The 23571-nt window shown below is 34.2% G+C and overlaps 1 protein-coding gene across 1 annotated transcript; it reads left to right on the plus strand.

Moving 5' to 3' along the window:
• Positions 1-948: 948 nt before the first annotated feature.
• LOC140446140 (zinc finger BED domain-containing protein 5-like) lies at positions 949-20622 on the plus strand. The gene is made up of 2 exons (XM_072538670.1): positions 949-1342; positions 20018-20622. Exons 1-2 carry the CDS (start codon positions 949-951, stop codon positions 20620-20622), a joined length of 999 nt encoding a protein of 332 aa, XP_072394771.1.
• The last annotated feature ends 2949 nt before the right edge of the window (positions 20623-23571 follow it).

Below are 23571 nucleotides of genomic sequence, written 5' to 3' on the forward strand. Positions count from 1 at the left end.
GAAAGGTCATTTTCCCTCTGTGAATATTTGACAACCCTTGAAAAAAAGCGATCTTTTACAATATTTTGTTTTTATTCATCGCGTTGCCATATGGCAACGCTAGTATCTACAGGCATCTTGTTTTTTCAGGCGGGGTTTCTCTCTACAAGAAGCTTTGAACATGGTTTACGAAGATGACGTCAACGTTAGAAATATTTATGTTGAGCCCCCAAATATTGGAGACCTCACTGATGAAGATTCTGGCGAGGAGGATGGGGGAGGATTCATCGACAATCTGTCTAGAAAACAGCTGGAAGCAAATGTTGAGGTGCAAATGTATGGCGAAGAAGCAGACAAGGAGGATGACGACATCGAAGAAGATGCAGTTCAAGCGATGGATATTTCCCAGGAAAGCAGCGGAAGTTTCATCCCACAAACTACCTCTCAAGTGAAGAAAATTGAATACGAGTCCCTAAATTGGATAACGGGTGATTTGGTCAACAATGCAGCTAGTTTCCCAGAATATAGCTACGAACCATTCAATACGTTGACACCTGTCGAGATGTTCGAATTATTTTTCGACGAGGATATAATTAGTTACATTCTCAACCAATGCACGAGTTATGCACTACAGAAGAACTTTCCCGACCCCAAAATTTCCGCAGGAGAAATGAGGTGTTTCTTTGCCATTTTGATTCTATCGGGGTATAATTGGCTCCCGGGAAAAAAATTTTACTGGGATACGAAAGGCGATATGGGTAATGCAATGGTCATGAACGCTATGTAGAGTCGATTCTCGAGAGAGAAACTGGTATTATAGTTGTAAGATGGTTGGATAACAGCGTCGTAAGTGTAGCGTCAACATGTTATGGGGTGGAACCACAATCGCTCGTGAAAAGATATTCACAAGCTGAAAAGAAAATCATCCAGGTTTAAAGTCCATGCCTGATTGGTAACTATAATAATGCAATGGGGGGCACCGACCTAATGGACGAAAATATAAACCGCTTTAAAATAGGAATGAGGGCAAAAAAATGGTACTGGAGCTTGATTACCTGGATGCTAGATGCGACTATACAAAATGCGTGGGTGCTACATAAAAAATCCGGCAACAAGTTGACACAGTTAGAGTTTAGGCGTGAAATTGTGCAAGCCTATCTGACCAAATACGGAGTGCCTGCAAAACAAGGTGGCCGACCGTCTAGTTCACTCTCAAGTCGTTCCTTTCATAGAGTATCTGATGATATTAGATACGATGGAGTTGGGCATTTACTGAAACCAGTACCAAATAAAAAGAAAATTAGGTGTGCAGGTGAAGAATGCAGGTCGATCATGAAAACAAGATGCGCCAAATGTGAAGTAGGTTTGTGCACAAAGTGTAATGTTAAATTTCATACACAGCTATAGAAAGTTTTTTGCCGAATATCTCTCAATTTCATAGAATATTTTTTACTTTTATTTCATTCGGTTAATGTAGCCATAGGAACCTAGTGTTGCCATTTGGCAACAGGCAATATTTTTAGGTTTTAATATATTTAATAATTATTTTTGTCTTTTTCTAAGTAAGTTTTGTCCATTCATCAGAGTTATTTGTATTATTTATGTAAAATAAAAATTTTCGAAAACTTCGTCCTTCATGGGTTAATTAATGTTGTTTTGTCATTGCTGATCCACAATATTTCAGTAAGTCATTTGGTATCCCATCTTTACCTGCTGATTTTCTGTTCTTCAGGGTTTCCTATATATTTATATTAAGTTCTTCATTTGTGATAATTACTGGTGTTTCCGGTTCTAACGTCGTTTGTTATTCCTCTGCATAGATCTTTTTTAGGTAGTCAATCCACGTCTCCTTTTGTATGTGTTTTGGTTCTATTAGTTCTTTGACTTCCTATTAAGCGCCATATTTTCTTTTGCAGACCTACATTTTTCCTTCACTTCTATACAAAACCATGGAGTTCTTCTAATTGGGAACGATTTATTTTTATTTACTTTTCTTTCACCAAGAACTTCCTTGGCTGAGGCTAAGCTATTAGACTTAATTTGTTCTCAGATTTCTTCAACTCCATCACTTTCTGTGATATATGTGTTTCTGATTTTTTAGTTTATTCTTTTTTGGAATAGGTATCTTGTGGAGTCATCCTGCATCTATATAGGCATGGATTTTGTAAAATATTTTGATAGTTGTTGGAATTACTGGTCGAAATTTTTAAAAGTTTTCCCTTTTATACTAATGAATATAATTCGAAAATAATAATTGTTCGACTTTATATCGTATATGCAAATTTCACATTTCTGAAAATTAAATGACTATTTCGTAATATCGTTTAATTCATTTTTTAAGTAAAAATAATTTTTAGCTATTCAAAAAGAAATATTTTCCACGAAACTTACAAAATCTTTACGTAATACCGTGATAACTCTTGTACGCGGCTATTTCTAACAGTTGTTCATGATTGGGACCAATTATTCTCTTATCTTTGGTAAGTTGAGATAAGATTATCTAAAATGGGCAATTACATACATCGTGACTCTACCTGCAGGCACATAATTTGTTCGACTTTATTACTCACTTCTTGGTCGTATTGGTTTATTGTAATAAGACTATCTGGGTCAATGTTGTAATACCAAATTATACATTTTTAGAAGGATTAAAAAAGGGTTAACTAGAGCAGAACCCACTTAATGTTTTTGATTTTTGTTATATGTGTCTCCTAAAAATATTTCTCTTGTTACAATAATAGAGGTCACATTACACCATATACTGTGCGATGTTGTCAACCTTAGCGCAGACGCGTAGGTTTAATAAATAATTTTACATATTTTGTGCTCTCATACAAGGGTAAATGATGTTCTGAAGCTAGTTTCTTGCGGCATTTTAAAGTAGATGCTATTTTATTGCGAATAAGCCACTTTTCATTTCCAAAGTGGAAATTAAAACGTTAATAAATTTATTTTAACCTTCAATTGTGGCTTATTCTCAATAAAATAGTGTCTTAGGGTAAATGAGACGGTGGCTAGAATAAGGGCCTATTGGCTCTTCTTCTGGAGAACACAGAATTGAACCCTTTATGTTGTCCTCTGTCAGTCTCCCAATTTTTTCTACGATATTACGGTTTTCTACGTTGATATAACACTTTTTTTAAAGTGTTGGCACAGCCGAGAAAGATTTGTGCCTCTAAATCAACTCTGTTTTGGTGAATTTCCGACAATGTGATTGAGATTATGTTATATTTTAAACTGTAAGTTTAAGTGTATTTTAAAGCAATGGTTTGTCGTAAAGCTATTTTAGATAACGCGGTGTCAAAAGGTGCCAAAAAGAAAATTGTTCAGAAAGAGCATTGGAAAGAGGACGAGGTACATCGTCTTTGTATATTTTCGGTAAGCCATACAAGCGTGGTGGGACTGCTTTGCTGTTGCATATTCTTGGCTTTGTATCCTCTGGTATGGACGAAAATTTAATAAGTCTATTGATTTTCCGTAAAGGTGGGTACACATATGCGAGCCAAACGGTATACGTACTGTACGCGTACAGATCCTTGAAAAATATTCTACATCGTACTGATCGCATACTTATCTCGATCCATGGAAAGCGACAAACCAACAACGAACACACATGTGCGAAATGATTCATTTTATTTATAATTTGGGTACTGATTTATGTTCCTGTTTTTGCTTGTTTAACAAAAATAAAAATATGTACAATAATCAGTTTACTGTTTTCTCACGTCTCTCTAGGAAGGAACACGTCATTCACACGATGTCGATTTGATGACACAATAAAAATGTTCGCTGCGTTTAGTAAGCGCCGTCCAAACTGAAAGACGAGCTTCCTTTGAAGTCGTGGAATAAACCGCAACAATTTGGTTCGCGACGAGTCACGATGAAACAGTACGCAAGCGGTTTTTTCTGCCGTACACATTAACGAATATAGCGTTCACAAACGGTTCGCGAACAGTTCTGCTCGCATATGTGTACCCGCCTTAAGGTGACTGCTGTGGGATCTTTTTTAAGTCTTTTATATACCGCAGGATCTAGAAGATTTTGTATTTTCGTTTTGTAGTCGGTTGTCTTCATTACGACGGTGGCGTTTCCCTTGTCTGCTGGTAAAGTTACAACCTCTTTGTCTGCGTTTAACGAGTTTATGACACGGATTTCTTGGTGACCCAGGTTATTTTTCGGTGCCAGCTTTATGCAAAATTCTCGCTGATTCTGTTCTTATTTCTTCAGCTTTTTCGATCGGTAAGTTGCGAATCGCAGACTCTATATTAGCGATAATATCTTCTTTGGGTATAACTTTATAGTTTGGATATAACTTTAGACGATGGCCGTGAAAGCCTAACGCATTTTATCTTATTATGTGATAATATATTATAATATATTATAATAAATAATAAACAGTTTTCAGTGTTTTATAGTTACATAAAACGAACTTTCATGTAATAAGGGTCGAATCCATCACCTATTATTGATGGTTGAACTTAAAAATTAAAAATAAAAAGTAACGATTGAATCGATTGCTTTCTGGCCAAATTGGCTATATAATAGTCTGTTTAGGGTAGCACAAATTGGACTTGTTTAAAATCTAAACAATTATAACTTTTATACAACTTTACAAAATTTTCTTTAAAATAATTTTTATAGTTTCATACTGATTACATTGTGTCTACACATTTTAACAATTCATGGCGTTTTCCATTTAAATAAACCTTTCACACGAAACAAGACATTAAAAACCAGAGTAACGATTATTGGGGCATTACCAGACACATTGTCGTATTTGTATTTTCAGAAAGAAAAACAAAATGTAATATTTGTCAGTGTTAGTTCGGATTATGAATATACCTGTGACATGCCACCTGAAACATTTTTATTGGAACATTACCCTAATGCTAGTCAAATAATTTCTTGGTTTATATAAAAATGCAACTCTCACGAACTGCTGGTCGCAATTGTCTGAAAATTTACAATATACAAACTACGTGAGAATTATATCTCAGTCAAATCAGTACTTAGTAAATAGACCAATGGACTTAGAGGTACAATACGAACTATTTGGAAAAGCCAACAATTATGCAGAACAAGATATGGGAAACTGCGCCTACTTCAGTGTTTTCTGATCCCATTTTAAATTATGTTACAATGTGGTGTCAATCCGCCGATTTTAATGAAAATGTCGCTAAATCGCAATAAATCTTTAAACAGGTAGATTAGTTAAGTTAGTTGAATTTTATTTATATTTAGCGAATAAGATGCAACAATTTTATTTAATTGAAATGCGAATGGAATCAAGTACCGATTTATCTGAAGACAGGAAAGCTGTAATATTTCGAGGCAATGGAAACTTATTATCAATAAGTTCTTGATAATAATTTAATAATAATAATTACTGTTCCCTACGAACTCTTTACTACTGAAGAAGTTTCAAATATTATCAAAGAGCTTCATAACTGGAAATCTCCTGGACCAGACAGCATTTAGAACTTCTGGCTTAAGAAGATCTGGAGTATTAATGAGTGCTTATCAGCATTAATTATTCACAGTATTTCTAATCCGCAGGAAATACCATCTTTCCTAACCCAGGGAACAACTTATTTAATACAAAAAGATCAAAATAACACCCAAGATCCAACCAAGTATCGCCCAATTACTTGTCTTCCAACTCTGTATAAATTGCTCACATCCTGTGTAGCCCGGCGTATCTACCAACACTGTGCTCTAAACAATATCATAGAGCCTCAACAGAAAGGGTGCGCTAAGGGTTCCATGGGCTGCAAAGAACAACTTATCATCGACTCTATCATTTCTAACCAAGGATATAGCAAAAAAAGGAATCTCTTTACTGCTTTCATCGACTACCAGAAAGCGTTTGATTCAGTGCCGTATGAATGGCTTATAGATATATATTAAAAACATATAAAGTCGATGATAACATAGTGACATTTTTAAAATATATAATGTCAGATTGGAAGACAAAAATTCACCTTCAAATACCTGGTGAAAACAATATCGAAACTGGAAATATTGCAATCAACCGGGGCCTATGTCAAGGAGATTCGTTGAGCCCCTATCGCAGCTACTGAACTCAACTGACACAGGTTTTAGCATCAAAAATAACACTAGCGTTGTGGCAAAGCTAAATCATCTATTGTATATGGATGATTTAAAACTATTGGCTTCCACTCGAAGCCACCTAGATCAGATGCTGAAAACAGTGGCGACATCCTAATGAAGTCAGTCAAGACCATGTCGACAATATAGCGTTGAACTATTGGCTGACATCAGAAAAGTTGTTCCCTGAAACAGAAGGTTCATTACTCGCCATTCAGGATCAGGTTATAACAACCAAAAATTACCTGTAATATATCGTCAAAGACCCTGAGGTCCAAAATGACAAATGCCGATATGGATGTCAAGCTCAAGAAACCATCCAACACCTTACCGGGGGCTGCCAGGCATTTGCTGCAACTGAATATAAGAAACGGCACGACTCAGTAGAAAAGATCCTTCATCAAGAGATAGCCATCAAACTGGGACTTCTCCCAACAAACCATCTCCCATATTATCAATACGTTCCTGAAAGTATACTTGAGAATGACAACTACAAGCTATACTGGGACCGCAGTGTACTCACAGACCAAACAGTGGCACATAATAGACCACCCTGTCTTTTTCCGCTGCCTTTTTCTGTAGGTTATGTAAGTTGTTCATCTATTCTGACTTCCATTTCGTTGCTTTGGTAGATATTTTCGATAGTTTTTATAATATTTAGGGAAACGTCTCTATTATACAGAAGATGGATTACATTTTTGTCTTACTCTGCAAACGCTTTCTTTAGGTCAATCAGATACAGAAATTCTGATCTATTATACTTTAGTGATTACTCAGTAATTTGCTTTATAACGAAATCACTGTTTTAACATTCATATTTCAATAGACTTTTGTTTGCTAAAAACTGACTTCGAAAACTTGAAGGAATAGAATGATTTGGTGAAGATACCGTGGCTCCCAAACATATTTTTATAGCTTTACACTATATTCGATCAAGACTAAGTTGTTTCGTATTAAAGATAGAACCAGAAAGGTAATCATAGAGCACTTGTAGAACATTTCGGAAATTTGTTGATTCTGGCCTCAGCTCCGTTTGGAGAGCAAGCGCAAAACATTGATTTCCTTTTAAAATCCTTGATTGATATACGTAATATTTATAAACCTAAAACCTAAATATTTATATTCGTTTACCATAGTGATAGTGTATTAAATTAATTAGTTTTCAAATGAAATATTTGCCATTATAAAAGCATTTGAAAGTATTATACAAAGTGGCGCAGTCCACCATTTTTTATCTTTACTGAAATTTTATAGAAACTGTAAATAGATCTGTTAATTTGTACACCCAAACATTGATTAATTTAAGTTTTATAGTTCCGAAATTATATTGGAGGGATTTACTTGAGATGTGCGCTGTATATTATCATGAATTGATGCATAAATTTAAATTATTTAAATTTTTTAATAAATAAAGTCCTTTTCTGTGTTTAAATCGTACCATTTTTTACTTACACACTTACTAGTTCGAAACCACCTTTCCACATTCAATTAAAACCTCTTTGAGTGTGCCGAGGAGAAGTTCACGAGGATTCACATAGTCTAACTACTACGAAATAACTCTTAACACTTAAGGTTTCTGGAGATATAAAATAAATGAATAAACTCACTAAAGTTTTAATGGTTTTTATCTCGTTATGTTCTAAATATCTATATAATGATTTCACTTTCTTCTGTTATTTGTTTATGGCCTCATTATTAATATTACATTGGATACATTATTTATTTTCAAACAGACTCAATCTCATGTAGAGAATAATTTTAAACGGAGAAGTTAAGAACTTTGGATATTTATTATATTTTTCTCCCATCCTTTAACGTGAGATTTTCTCGTATCGGTTGAGTAAATAAGGTATAAAACTTTGTTAGAGGTGTACATCTCATGTATGCGCATATATTTCTCGTCTATGTGTGCATATATATTCCCCTGTCTAATTATCTAAGAAAACAAGGTATGTACTAACATTGAACTTAAACGATTAACACAGTTTCAGCATTCCTTCAATTATTTCCAACCAAAGAGCTAAGTTTGTTAATCTACAAGGGTAAATATATCTCTCCCATGTCAGTACTTCATTAAGCGACACCTTTTACAATAACATTTTCGCGAATTTCGTGACAACTTCGCATTTTGGAGTAAAGAAAATTAGGCGTTCATAAAATTATGTTGGGATATTTCATTTAAAAAATCGTAAACAACTAGTATACGGGACTTATAAAATATAAACGGTATTGCATTTTTTTAATATTGCCTATTGATATTATTGAGGGATTTCAATATTAGAGTAGGAGGAAAAGTAATATATATATAAAAAAGAACTAAAGGCCTTAGAGGCCCATGGCTTGAAAAGTTTGTTCTTTCTTTATTTTCGCTTTTCTTTATGTACTGAGATCTTCTCTGGCTCGATATGTGATTTTTCTTCATTTCTTCTTGTTATTCATTTTCTTTTTCTGGCCTTCTAGTCCAATTTTTTCCATATCTTTTCTACTTTTTGATTTCATCATACTAAAATAAACAGGAATTAACAACCCAGATCTGAAAATAATTAGAAATCTTTACTGGAATCGGACAGCAAATCTCAGAGTTGAAGGTGAACATACTGACTATGTGAAAATCATGCGTGGAGTGAGGCAAGGCTGTATTTTATCTCCTCTAATCTTCAATCGGTACCTTGAAAGAATATTTATCGAAGCACGAAACTGAAAAAGGTATTCTACTAAAAGTTCTTATGAACAAAATCACGTAGTACATTCAATAATATGGACTCGATATAAACGTTAAGAAGACAAAGCTTATAATAATTAGCAAGAAAAGGATAACAGAAGGTAAACTCTACGTCAACCAATCCCCTGTAGAAAGAGTGACGCACTACAACTACCTCGGCATCATAATAAATGAAGAATGGACCAACAACCTGGAGATTAGAGCACGCATCGGAAAAGCTAGATCCACCTTTAATCGAATGGGGGCCTTCTTCAAGAGTCACAACCTCTCTCTTGGTACAAAAGTAAGAATGCTGCGATGCTACGTCTTCTCTGACCTTTTTTATAGTGTTGAATCGTGGACCTTGAACGAAGATATGTGCAGAAAACTGAAAGCATTTGAGATGTGACTATATCGGAGAATGCTTAAGATCCCGTGGACTGACCGAGTCACAAATGAAGAGGTCCTTAGAAGAATTAATAAGAACCAAGAGGTACTGACCACCATCAAATCTCGAAAGTTACAGTTCTTCGAACATATTATGCGAAATGAATCCAGATATGCTCTCCTTCAAGCATCCTGCAAGGAAAACTATTTGGAAACGAGGTCCAGGAAGAAGAAGAACATCTTGGTTAAAGAACCTCAAAATCTGTTTCAATACAACATCTGTGCAGCTTTTCCGCGCTGCTGCAGATAAGATAAAGATTGCCATGATGATCGTCAACATTCGTAATGAGTAGGCACATCCAGAAGAAGAACTATAAAAATAAAGAGACGTTCAATAAACGTCAACTCAAACGGTCAAAAATTAAAACTAAGTAAGATCAAACAAAATTAAATAAAATCAAATAAAGGTAAATAGAATTAAATAAAATTAAAAACAAACTATACCTGTAAAAAGGCTGATATACAGTTTGTGCTTCATTTCCCATGTAAAATCGCATAAGAAAATGTTAAGGTTATGATCGTATGATACATCATTGGAAAGAAGAGGCGGAAGAGAATATGTTGAGACCAACAAAAAACACTTTGCGGCATTGCTAGGAGAGCATTGCAGCATATCTCCTTTGGTATTGGTCCGATTGGAGCGTGTGATACGTTAAATAAAGAGGAAGGAACTCACGAATATATTAAGATAGAAATAAAAGGCCAGTACATAGTTTCTTCATTATTAAAGAACGTATAGTTACATATGAGATGTTATAGGACATTAGAGATAAAAATAGTTTAACTAAAAGACAAATTTTGATTTATTGACTTATAATAGGATTCTAGCTGAATACAAAATTAACAACTGAATGAATCCTATAGTCGAATACGACATAGCAAAGGGCACTACACAGTACAATATCGCAATATATATATATATATATATATATATATATATATATATATATATATATATATATATATATATATATAAGGATTTCCACAATTTTCACTGTATTCCTTCGCTCAACCGTTTTCTCCAATTTTTCCTGTTTAGCCAGTCCCCTTCCTGTAGGTTTCTTCTACTCATTGCTTCGTCCACTTCATCTCTGAAAGATCTTCGGGGTCTGCCTCTCTTTCTTCTTCATATCGGGCTCCACTCTGTTATTCTATTTATCCACCGATTTTGGTCTGCTCTTCTGACATGTCCGTATCAGGTTAACCTCTTCTGTTCGATGTAGTATTATGTGGGAGTTCATTCCCATTCTCCTCTTAATCTCCATGTTATTTATTCTATCTCTTCTTGTTACTCTGCAGCTTCTCCTTAGGAATTCCATCTCTGTTGCTTTTATTTTGTTTTTGGTTTTCTTATTCATTGTCCAATTTTCACACCCATAAATGAGGATACTTCTTGTCATGGTATTATATATTTTTTTCTTTGTTTTCATGCTGATGTTCTTATCCCATAGTACCGGGTTCAATTTTCGTATGCAGTCTCTTATTTGTCCTAGTCTATTTTTTTTTTATTAAAGTACATATTCTTATTGTTTGTTTCACTATTTAGGTTAAATCATTTTTATGTTCATCGCTAGGGTCCATCGACATAATGAGTCCTCTTTTTTTTCCACTCCTACATGCCGTTTGTTGGTCGATATTTATAGAATCTTCTCTTTTGAAAGTAGCATTTCCGGCCCATTCCCATTTTATGCCATTATGCCATTACTTAAGTAAATATTTAAGTCTAAATAAATACCTTTTCCAAAACTTTGAAAATTGTTTCGTTAAAATTTTTTTGTTGAACCTAAAAATAAAAAATATCCCGTCTAAATTTATTGAAATTTTAGGAATTTTTATTTTGAAGTATTTCACAATACTGTTTAAGATAACAACAAAAATATGTTTATGGCTCTTTAAATTTATTTTTATTTACGACTCGATTACTTACCTAGACAATATAAAATATGTTGCTGCTCCAGATAATACAGTTTTACGATTCGATTCAATAATTAATTATGCCAAAATGGTATTGTTTTCGATATCATTCAAGGTTTCTTCGTTTTTGATGAAAGATAAGCGGATAAGAGACGTTCTTAGAAAAAATATAATATTAAAGAATTGATTTTATTAAATAATTGTTATTTGTAGAAGACAATATCGAATATAAATTATTTAAACGTGAACTGCACATAATAACCTATCTTCTCTTCTTCTACTTCCATGACCGTTATGGATCGTTGGATACCATGTCGACTACCATATTCGCTATCGAGACTTTATTGACAGCAGCTCTAAATAATGATGTAGATGATTTTACGTACCATTGTCAGTACTTTTTAAAATAATACTTCTGAACAAACATGGAAATGTGTAAAATACTCTAATTCTTTTTTTCCTGATGAAGGTAATAAACAATTAGCGAAATATCGAGACCCAAAAAAACGAGATTTATTTTCAAATATACAACAGATCGCAGAACTCACTACAAAATTATTTGTTAACGTTTTGATAATAATCCTACCAGTTTTATTCTGGTTCTCAAACGACTATAGGTGGCAGCACTTGTTTTGAAAGATGGCGGACGAAATAGGGTTATCCTTTGTTGCATTGTAAATTTGATAGGAAATTTTAAAAGCAATTTTATATTCCAACCATATTTGATGAAATTTATACCAGTTTTAAACTCTAAAAAATTTATTAAATTTTTTGGCATTTATCCCTATTTTATTAGTAGTAGTCTATTTTGACAGCAGTTGGCAACACGGTCGTTTGAGAACGGGAATAGCTCTCTATGAGAAAAAAAAAAACAATTTTGTATTGTATAACATGGAAGGCAACCGTAAATACGTATTTTTGACTATTTGATCATCATCAGTACGGTGCAGTCAAGTTAGAATAGGAGAACATTAACTTGGAAAGATCACTACAGGAGCAAAGTGACCAATTTGTAACAAAAATTTATTGAAGATCCTGATGGTTTCCAGGGAAACAACTAACAATAACTATGGAGGAAGCTACAGCTGCCTGATTCAAAATTTCATCCTTGATCAGAAACTTAAAGGAACTTCATGTCTTGGTATGACGTGTGTTATGAATGCTTCTGCTGCTGTAGTCGCTTTTTGATTAAGACAGGTTGCAATTTAAGGCCATTCTGAAAAATAATCCATTACGAACAATAAGTGCTGGTTTTCTCTCTCTGTCATCGAAAGAAGACCAAAAATGTCCACTGCAAGTCACTTAAAAGGCTCTCCGGAAAGATATTAAACAGTTTTACCACGACTTCTTGTTCTAGGGCCTTTTCTAATGTTACATAAATCGCATTTTATACACTAATCTTCTACATCCAGTAAAATCTATCTCGAACTCTGGCCAGTGTTCTTTTGACACACAATCTTCTCCAGAAAGTCAGCTATAAAGTTCTTGAAATTCACTTTTATTGTGTAATTTTGGCAGTACCACTTGTTAAACTGTACGTACTTCGTCGGGACGTTCCCTCTTCCTATATAATTGACTATTGGAAAGATACTGGGATTCCCATTGAGCCCAGTACGCTTTTATAGTTTCACTATATGTGGTTATTTCCTGACAAATAGGTCTTGCTTTATTTTTAACTGTGGTCCTACGGAGACTTACTTCCTTAGTTATATTCTCTTTTTCTTCAAGCTGTTACTGATATTGTTAATAAGTTAGTTAATTATTATTAACTAATTAGTTAATAAGTTGAGCACTATTTCCAATATAAACGGAAACAGCACCTGCAACTGAATTTTCAGATCTTAAAACCGTTTAGATTGGCAGATAGGTCGAATAGGCCACACCGTAAAAAAATCGATATTAATATCTATTTTAAAGTAATTTGCTTAAAATAATTTCTGAATTTAATAAATTACCACATAAACGAAAAGTGTAATAGGTAACTGGCAATCTTCCGCATTAGAAACCAGCGCCTTGGTGCAAAAATGCTGGTGATGAGTTTACCTATCTCCAAAGGATGCCGGTGATCAGTTTACTACATCTCGTAGGATCTAATAATTTTATGAGAGGCTATAAAGCGATGAGTTCGTACACATCCTGTTTGATTGCAAGAACCCATTTTGATATTTGAAAACATCCGAATTAAAGATTATAATAAAATGGGACTTCCGTCAAAAAAGATGTGTTTTATTCTCCCTTAGCTAGTTACCACTGAAAATCTAACGTCATACCACCGCTATTCTTATAACCTACATATTGCTTGTTATGTACAAAAGCTACACAACCAGTTTAAAAATGTCCACAAGGTAATCCATAAGAATATTTTGGATTGGTTTGTGTTGAGGAAAAGTCCTACATAAAATGAATTTTCATCAAGTAACGGTCGAATCTATCACTTATCATCCAATTTGATAATACACTCGCGATCATAAAATCCGGGTCACCTTAAAAATCGGCGTTATTTCATTTTTAACGAGCTTTATCGTAAATAATAATAACACAAATACAAACTAATGCATGTTTCTGAGAATTGTTGTCGGCTTAGGGTTTCCTTTGTAACAAAGAATTCCAATAATGCCGATTTCGCGGAAAACTATACACTTCCCAAAATGAACGGTACCTGTAACTGCCGCTTGTTTTATATGTCTCATTTGTGCTTCGACTTTCTGTTCAAACGCAACAAACAAACGTTTATTATTGCCACCATTAGTGTTTATTAGTGTCATTATTAGTGTCATTATTAGTGTTTATTATTGTTTATTTTTTGCCAAAAATGCCTCGACTGTTGTTGAAACGGCACGCATTGTTGCGTTTGTAGAAGACGGTCACACTCAACGACAAGTCGCAAGAACTTTTAGCGTAAGCCTTTCTACGGTTCAAAGAGTGCTTCAACGCTTTCAGAAGACGAGTTTGCTAACCAGACGACCTGGCTCTGGACGAAGAACGACCACGGCACGAGATGACCGTTTCCTTGTGTTTCAGGCTTTACGAAACCGGACCTAAACTGTGGTTATGCATCGAAATTGCCTACAGGAAGTACAAAATTGCAATGTTAGCTTTGCAACAGTCAGGAGAAGACTTCGCTCTTCTGGACTATCTTCTCGGGTAATGGCTACAGGACCGCCACTTAGCCGTGCGCATCGAGTTGTACGACTAGCTTTTGCTCGACAATACGCGCATTGGGGAATTAATGATTGGAGCAAAGTGTTATTCTTATATGAATCCCGTTTCTGCCTAACTGGATCCAATGGACGTGTAAGAGTTTGGAGGAGAACTAGTGAACGATTTTCACAAGCTTGTATTGCTCCAAGAATGCCATTTGGTGGAGGCTCGGTCATGGCTAGGGGACGTGTATCTTCCGACTTCCGCACAGAATTACCCTTCATCGAAAATGGGTCCTTAACTGCACGAAGGTACATTACGGAGATTCTGGAAGAACATGTTATGCCCACCATGGCAGGGTTTAGAGAAGACGCAGTTTTTATGCAGGACAACGTGCGATCGCAGGTTGCCAGGATCAGTATGCAATACTTGGACAAGGTTGGAATTACGAGGTTACCCTGGCTAGCTAGATCTCCGAATCTGAATCCCATCAAACATCTCTGGGACGATTTGAAAAAATGTATTCAAACCCATACACCTCCTCCTAACAACGCACAGGAGCTTAAGGATCTGTTAGTGAGAGAGTGGAATAACATACCACAACATGTAATCCGGAGAAAAATTGACAATATGCCCCGTCGTCTGCAAGAGGTTATTAGAGCAAGGGGAGGCAATACACGATATTAGTCATTGAAATTCCACTGATGTTTTACCACGTTCTGTATTTTTTATTTTTTCTTTCATATGTCTGTTTCAACAATTTGGTTTTGTTTTCTGCTTTTTCAATAAAAACAATAAAAAAACCGTTTTTACTTTCTTTCAAAACAAACATTGATGACAAATAAAAAATACATTAGCCTAAAAAAAAGGTTATTACTGCACCAGATTCAAAAATGTTCAAGAAACTTGAAATTTTCAAGATGACCCGGATTTTATGATCGCGAGTGTAATATCCATTGTTTAGAAAAATTTTTCTTTTTAGGAAATAATGTGGGAAAAGTTCCGATTTACTATGAAAGGTTCATTTACCAACAGGCAGAAGAAATATGTGTTACAGCGTTTGTACATAATCTTTTTTGGTTCACCCAGTGTTTCACAAAGTCTCGATATCGGCCATAATAATAGCTAAATGTAGGTGTATCCTAGATTAACTGCGGTTTTTTCTTGATCGTATTATATTATATCCGCCCACCCAATAACCACACTACATAAAAACTACTCACGTTTAGGGAAGTGGCACGCATTGAAAAATAAACAATACACAATGGCTTGTTCTATCTGTTCCAGATTATCAAACGGTTACGACTGGTCACATATCATGTCGATACGATTATACTATGGGACAAAAATAAATTATAAAGTACTACAAGATTGATTACGAAACGGTATAAGCTCTGCACCATATGCAGTTACGGTACGTTGTGGTCAAATATACTGCTCAAAAAAACTTCAATTCTGTAACAGATTGCAAGAAAAATTTCCAAAAATTGATTTTGGTAATAAATATATGTAATGCTATAGTGGTAACTAAAAAATACAACAGTGAAAAAAATATATGGAGTATGTTTTTAATGATATACTGTCACACTTACTTTTGTCCTAATACGTTAACACAAATTTGGAAAATTATGTCTGTAGTTTTTAATTTGTTGATTTCCATACATTCTAATAAAGATTTTTTTTTGTTTTATCTTCTTCCCCTTCTTCCTTATTGTATGTTGGCTTTAAAGCCTATTTCTTCTTTAATATTAGCCTAATACGTTGTTTAAATTATCGCACCATCTTTTTCTTGATCTGCCAATACTTCTTCGTCCATTTGGTCATTGATTATAAACCACCCAATAGATAGCTCACCTCGTGGTAACCGAAAGTCGTATTAACAACTAGATGGCGTTACTCGAAAAACGTATTGAGATTTCTCATTCTCTCTCTGACTTGTGAGGAGGTAGGAGTAATGTCAGGGCCAAACTTACCCTATAGGTGTATTATCTGTGACAAGTGTTATGACAAGTTATAGCGGAATTTTATAAAAAAAGGACATTTTAGATAAAATGACCTCTGTAACTCATAAGTGTGTTTACGCGAGATGTTTTGAAAGAAACGATGGAACAAATAGTAATATATCTTTCTTTAAATTTTCCCTGAAAGACGTAAAGCGCACAAAAATTTGGCAAAAAAACTGCGGGAATATTGATATTATATTGATAGATATCAGTGACCTGAAACAGAGGGTAATTTGCCAGCATCATTTTGCAGTTGAACATATTTACCAAAGTGGCCAAAGAAAGTTATTAAGGAAAAATGCTGTTCCTCCAAAATTTACAGAGTTAGCAACTTATTTAGGTGAGTATTCAACTTTAGAAATATTTTTATGTTTGCCTAATGCGCTTTGTCAATGAGAATAATACTATTAAAATATATTTTGTATAAAATCAGTTGATATTGAGTGATTTATATATTTTTTATACAACTAAATCAAAAGAGACTTTTTTAAATATGAATGCGTTGTTAGTATCACTCCAGAAATAATGGAGACGCTTGTTTTGCTTTAATTAAAATTACACATACATTTCAATGATTACCTATTTTAGGTTATACATCACCAGTATGCTCTACATACGTTTATTGCGGAACGAAACGTAAAAGATCTACAAGTGGCGATTGTATGGTTAGGTCACCTCCATCACCTAAGTGATCAAGTTGTAGTCTCAGTGATATTTCCAGTTTTGAAATTAATTTGCCCACAAAACTTGAAACTGAATTGACGGAGAAGGTAAAAAATTGGAGAATCAAGTAAATGCTTTAAAGAAGAAGTACCGTCAGAAGAACAGTCAGCTTTGTAGAAGAACACCAAAAAACAGAAAATCGGAAACCAAATTCATGTTACAGATACTGTTAGAAAATAAAAGCAAATACCTGCACACTTTGTTAATATGCAGTTTTCACACAAAATTCGTTCAGAATGGAGTCACAATGAAAAATATTGAAATGGCCAGAATAATATAATGAAAACTTATAATAAATGGCCAGAACTCTGGCCATTTATTATAAGTCTCCTAGTTGTTACAAATTTTTAATTAGATCTCTTAACTTTATATTACCTTCAGTAAAAACAATTCAAATTTGGTTCGTGTTATAAAATTAAGAACTGGTTTAAATACTTCCTTAATTGACAAGTTGAAGAAAGAAGAGCAGAGACAATGGATGAGTGGGAAAAAATTTGTGTGTTACTGTTTGATGAAATTTCTTGAGTGGTTTATAATCAATGATTTGGTGACTTATCTTGTGCTACTCGTACTATCCTATCCTCTGCCATTCTACTAATGTTCCACTCCTGTTTCCGTTTTCCCGACTTTTCCCTGATATTCGTCATTTTTCGAGTATTTTCATCTCCGTTGTTTCTAGTAGTCATCTCGTTTCAGGTGTGCCAGGTCTTGTCTCCGCCGTGTATGTTAATATAGGTCTAATTGCTGCTTTATAGATTCTTGTTTTTGTGTCTTGTCTTAGGTGTTTGTTCTTCCAGATTGTATCATTAACAGATCCCGCCGCTTTACTTGCTGTTCTCAGTGTTCATTTTTTGTTCTTCTTACCAAATGCTTTGTTTCATTTCATATTTTTCTATAGGTGTCTCGGGATTCTGGCGTATTTGATGTTTTGTACTTTGTGTAGGCCTCTCGTTTCTCTTTACATTTCTCTTTTATTTCTTTTCTGAACCATGGTGTATTGTTTTTTTTTTTGTTCAGTATAACTTCGCATTTTGCTAGAGCTTGCTGCTTCTTCAATGTCGTTTTTAATTTTCTCCCAGCTCGCGTTTACATCTTCCATGTCATCTATTTTTTTCAACTAACTGTATCTTCTGTGCTAGCCTCATTTGGTACATTTCTCTTGTAGAGTCGTTCCACAGTAATTCTACATTAAATGTTTCCTCGGTGATTACCTGTTTTGGTATTATCACAATTATAAAAATGAAAATTACAGAAATATAAGCATCATAATATCCTATAAAATTTATCTTGACAGAGGTGAAAGTAAGTGTAAACCTTATACATTATAAATTACCTCAGAAACATAACAATTGGTTTAATAGAAAATATTTTTTTTAGAAGTTGTAAATCTAGTTCTGCAAAATGTTGTCTAATACATAATTTACAATAATTTTTCCTTAATTTCACCATGAATTGAGGAAAATTGTCTTCTTTTTTTGCTTTTTATAACATTAATTAAATGGTTTTTTTGTTGATCTAGATTATTCTCTACAGGAAACAAGACTCCATTTTCTATGGCGATGTTATGAAATATTGCTTCTGTTGTAGCGTCTGGTATCATCAAATATGATTACAAACTATAACCACATTGACCAACTATAAAAAATAGTACAAACCTAACAAAGTCTACAAATTTGTTAGGTTTGTACTATTACACTACTTACTACTGTACTTATTATACTACTGAATCTATTATGGCACTATTATTAAATGAAGTTTGATCATGTACAGAACCCAGTCAATTTGCAATGATAATTCTAATTTTTAAGCTAGTTAGGTACTGATTTTTGGACATTTAATGCAAAAATTCTTTTTCTCAACGAGATCTTTCAGCATCTCTGCACAAGCATTTCTGCTTCATATTTGCATCGTCACAAGAATCAATTCGTATTAAAGTACAATCAACTGCAGCTTTGCACCTTGGAAATCATTGAATGGCATAAAACTCTTTTTTAACATCAAACAAATGATGTAATCGTCTAGATTTCATGATTTGTTTGATATATCTTCAATTCTTAAAGCTGTTGCCCTCGATATACCCATATAGTCAGGTACTGATATTTGCATTTTTATAGAAGCAAAAAATACCAATGTAAAAATAACTGTTGGACTGGTGGTGTTGGAGCTTCTTCCCTAAAAGTATGTTCTGATAAGTATTTTCCCAATATACATTAGGACAGTGGTTCCAACTGGTGGTCCGCGGACCCCTGGGGTCCGCGAGATATGGCTGAGGGGTCCGCAAGATATAAAAATAAATATATGAAGAGCCACGGAGGAAAACGAAAAGTCCATTTTGCAAATTCTTTTAGGAGAGCGAAAACAAAGTTTTTCTCTCTAAATTTTTAAAATTAATAACATATATCGCGCAAATTTAAAGTTATATCAAATTTTAGATTGTTAACTATAATTTTGTTTATATACCAAAAAAAAATATTTTCGTGTAAGACAGATTTGGCCTCCCCTCTTCACCACCACTGGCACTGGAACTAGATACTACCATCAGCAATAATTCTATGCAAGAGAATGTTGGGTGATGCGGCTGTTAAGATAATAAGTACTGTTCCGCTCTCTAACAACACTGTGAAAAGACGAATTTCAGATATGGCCAATAACATTGAAGATACATTGCTGGTCAGACTTAACATGAGCGACATGTTTGCTCTTCAATTGGACGAAAGCACCGACATATCAAAAAAAGCAATAATGTTGTGTTTTGTTTGATTTTTGTGGGAGGACCAGATATTGGAATCTTTTCTTTTTTCATGCGAACACACAACAGCAGCAGATATTTTTACTGCATTGATTGATTTTTTCAATAAACATGACGTCACATAGACAAAATGTGTGGGCTTGTCTACGGATGGAGCAAAATCAATGGCTGGCCACAAAGCAGGACTTCAAGCTCGTGTCAAAGCAGTAGCTCCTGAGGTGAAATAGACACACTGTTGTATTTATCGTGAAGCCTTGGTAGCCAAAACATTGCCTGAACCTTTGCAGAAGATACCTAACGAAGTAGTTCAAATCGTTAATTACATTAAAATTCGACCTCTGCAATCCAGATTATTTTGTTTGTTGTGCCAAGAGATTGGCAGTGAGCATGAACACCTTCTTATTCATACGGAAGTAATGTGGCTCTCTCGAGAGAGGATATTGACAAGATTTTTTGAACTCAGAGATGAAGTTTGTGTTTTTCTTCTTTACACCAAGTACACAGATGTTATCACTGACTTTTCTTGGCTTTGCTCAACTGCCTACTTAGCTGACGTGTTTGAAGACTTGAATGTATTAAACTTAAGGTTGCAAGGGAAAAATGTAGACATATTCAAAGTTGAAGATAAGATCAGTGCTATGGCAAAAAAGTGCCAGCTGTTGGCAGCAAGGATTGAAAACGAGTCGTTCACTAACTTTCCTAATTTGAAACAGTTCTTGGAGTCTGCAGAGCAGAGTTTACCTGACCCGATAAAGATCAACGCAGCCGAGCAGCTACGTAGCCTAGCCACGACTTTTAGGATATGCTTTCCTGAGCCTGACCCTAACGATGGTTGGATTCGAAATTCTTTCAGCTAAGGTTAAATTCAACGTATCTCATTAATTGAGGAGTGAAAATTAAAACTAATAATGTACTTGTGTAAGTACTCTGTATTTTCAAAAATAAATCCTAAATAGCATTAGTTTGATTTATGTTTTCACATATTTTGGCTTTTTTCAGGTAATTTTAGGTTTGTTTCAGGTATGTTTTAGGTCTTTAGGAAATAGTGGGGGTCCTCGTCATTGTAGTATCTTGATGAAGGGGTCCTTGGAAACATTTCGTTGGGAACCCCTGCATTAGAACATTAATGTTGGTTGGTTTAATTTTTTAATAATTTTTTATCCACCAATGTTAATGTGATGACAAAATTTATTATATCTTAATGATATTACTTACCTCTTTGTTACAAAGTTTTATTAAAGGTTTGATCTCTTCAAATAAAGACATAACTGTATCTTTTGTCAAAGAAAATCCTTGAAAGAAATATACTAAGAAATCCTTTTTTAGCTGTAAACTTTTGAGTGGCGAACATATAAAAATTCGTTTTTCTATTAATTCAAACTTATAAGAGAAGTTATAAGCATCATTTTAAATTTGAAAAAAAATATAGATTATGATATCGGCCATTATTGCATAATTTAATTAATAAATTAAATTTAACTAATAATTAATAATAGAGGGAGAGGGAGAGGGAAAGAGAGGAAAATGAAAAATACAATAAAAGAAAGGAAATTGCAATATCTCGGACATGTGATGAGAGGCGAAAGATACAACATCTTGAGACTAATAATTCAAGGAAAATTAGAGGGTAGGAGAAGCGTAGAAAGAAGACTCGTTTCCTGGTTGAAGAACCTGAGAGAGTGGTTTGGTTGCAGCTCAGACAATTGTTCAGAGCAGCTGCCTCGAAGGTCAGAATAGCCATGATGATTGTCGACCTTCGTCGCGGAGATGGCACTTAAAGAATAAGATAACTAATTTGTTACTTTTTATTTAATTTCCGTATTTTGTTAGTTATTTTTCATTTTAACCTGCTTAGAGTAAATATATTATGACTAGAAACGAATTGATCGAGAGTTATGAATCGATGTGAAGACCGGCTATTCTATGACGCTACCCGTGACTGCTGACGACGCCATCTTGTGGCGCTAGTTCCGTGACGCTTGCCTTAGCATTTTACTATAGAGAAACAATTAAAACACAACGCCAGTATAGAAGATTCAAGCAAAGGTTAATAATGTATTTAATAGTAATTAAACACAAATAATTAAAGAACAGTTTTATTTGACGTAGAAAAAAAAATAATAGAATTGTGAGTGTAGTTATTATTTTAGAAATATTAGAAATGACAAAATAATACAAAAACATTTAGTATCTCTCATACAATTTCTAAAATGACTTCGTATTTTTCATTCCACTGCCACCGATGTTTACTTACGTGTCTGTGGGACGAGTGCATAAAACATCAATTTATAATTTTACAGTCGCCACCATTCTCCGTCGTATAAATCTACAGCTCCTTCAGGAATATAACTATAAAATAAAAGACACCATATATCACCGCACAAGATTTACTCCACTATTTATTTATTTGACAAATATCCTTGCAGCGTTTCTACTTTTTTAACAACAAGAAACAAAATTTGTGGTGTAATGAAACCACTATTTTGGTATAGTTCTTTGTAATTGAAATTTCTTTGTAAAAGAAAACATTTTAACGTAGATTTTTTAAATATAGGATGTTAACCGAATGTTTCAAAAAGAAACAGTTTCTGTGCAAATAAGCCATGTTACAAAAGTTTCGGTAAAAATATATCAATGTAAAATTTATAATAATCGTAAACTAAGTTGGTTATCATTATTATCAATAATCCACGAGGAAACCAAATTCCTGTAGTTGGCAGTGTTCAATTTTTTCACGTGCGAAAAAATTGCAAGAAGGGAGATCAGCGAAACCAACGACGTGCAGATTTTGTTTAAGTGATAATACGGCTGTAAATGTCTAAAAGAGGAGTGTTATGGCTTTTATAATGAATCTAAAATGTGTTGTCACATTATTGCCGTGGCAAATCCAAACGGAGAAATCTGTCTGAAAACTTAAACATTACTAAGCTCTGCCGTTTTTACTCAAGTGATCCGTCAAATGAACCTGTCAAGAAAGCCTTTTTTGGGAGGTGTTTAACAAAAATTTCAATTTATGCTTTCGTATATCACGTACAGATATGTGTTCCACATGTTTATCACTAGAGGAAAATAAACGATCCGAAGGAGGTGAGAAAGCTAATTTAATAAAATATGTCAAAAAAAGAATCCATAAACTACGAGCCATAACATTCTATAATTTGCTGATGGTAGAAAATACCAACATCATCACTTTTCCCTTCGACCTTCACAAGATCCTTACCAAAAGTACCAGACCAAAAGGCATATTACAGCAGGCAGCTTTATTTACATAATCTCGCTGTCGTTCAGGGATACTCAAAGGCTGTACTTTGGCCTGAGAACTCATTCAACCATTGCTGGACCGAGAACCAACACGCGAAATCTTCCAATCATGTAGGATCTGCAATCTAGCACCGTTTATGACAAACAGATATGTTCAAGGTTACTACTGTGGGACTTGTGTGTGATGGATGTGGTGGTCAAAATCAGGATTGTGCCTACTATGTACTTGACATTGTTATGTAAGTGAGCTTCAGTGAATATAAAGACAATGGAGCAATTACTCCCTGTTAGAGGGTACTCTTTTATTTCTCCCGATAGGATAGTTGAGCTGATTTTAAGAGAAATAAAATAACTTTAAGTTGTAACAAATCCCGCAGAATATTACAATGAAATCAAAGATTATACCACTGTTTTATTAGCTGACCAAGATTTTAACTTTTTCGACTGGAAGACCGAAGCTGATATCTTCATTAAAGCTACACGACAGTGGCATTTTAAAGTTACCGAATGTAAATGACTTTATCTGAAGCCATCCATCAAAAAAC

Source organism: Diabrotica undecimpunctata, chromosome 7 (genome assembly GCF_040954645.1).
Source record: "Diabrotica undecimpunctata isolate CICGRU chromosome 7, icDiaUnde3, whole genome shotgun sequence".
Taxonomy (NCBI): Eukaryota; Metazoa; Arthropoda; class Insecta; order Coleoptera; family Chrysomelidae; genus Diabrotica; species Diabrotica undecimpunctata.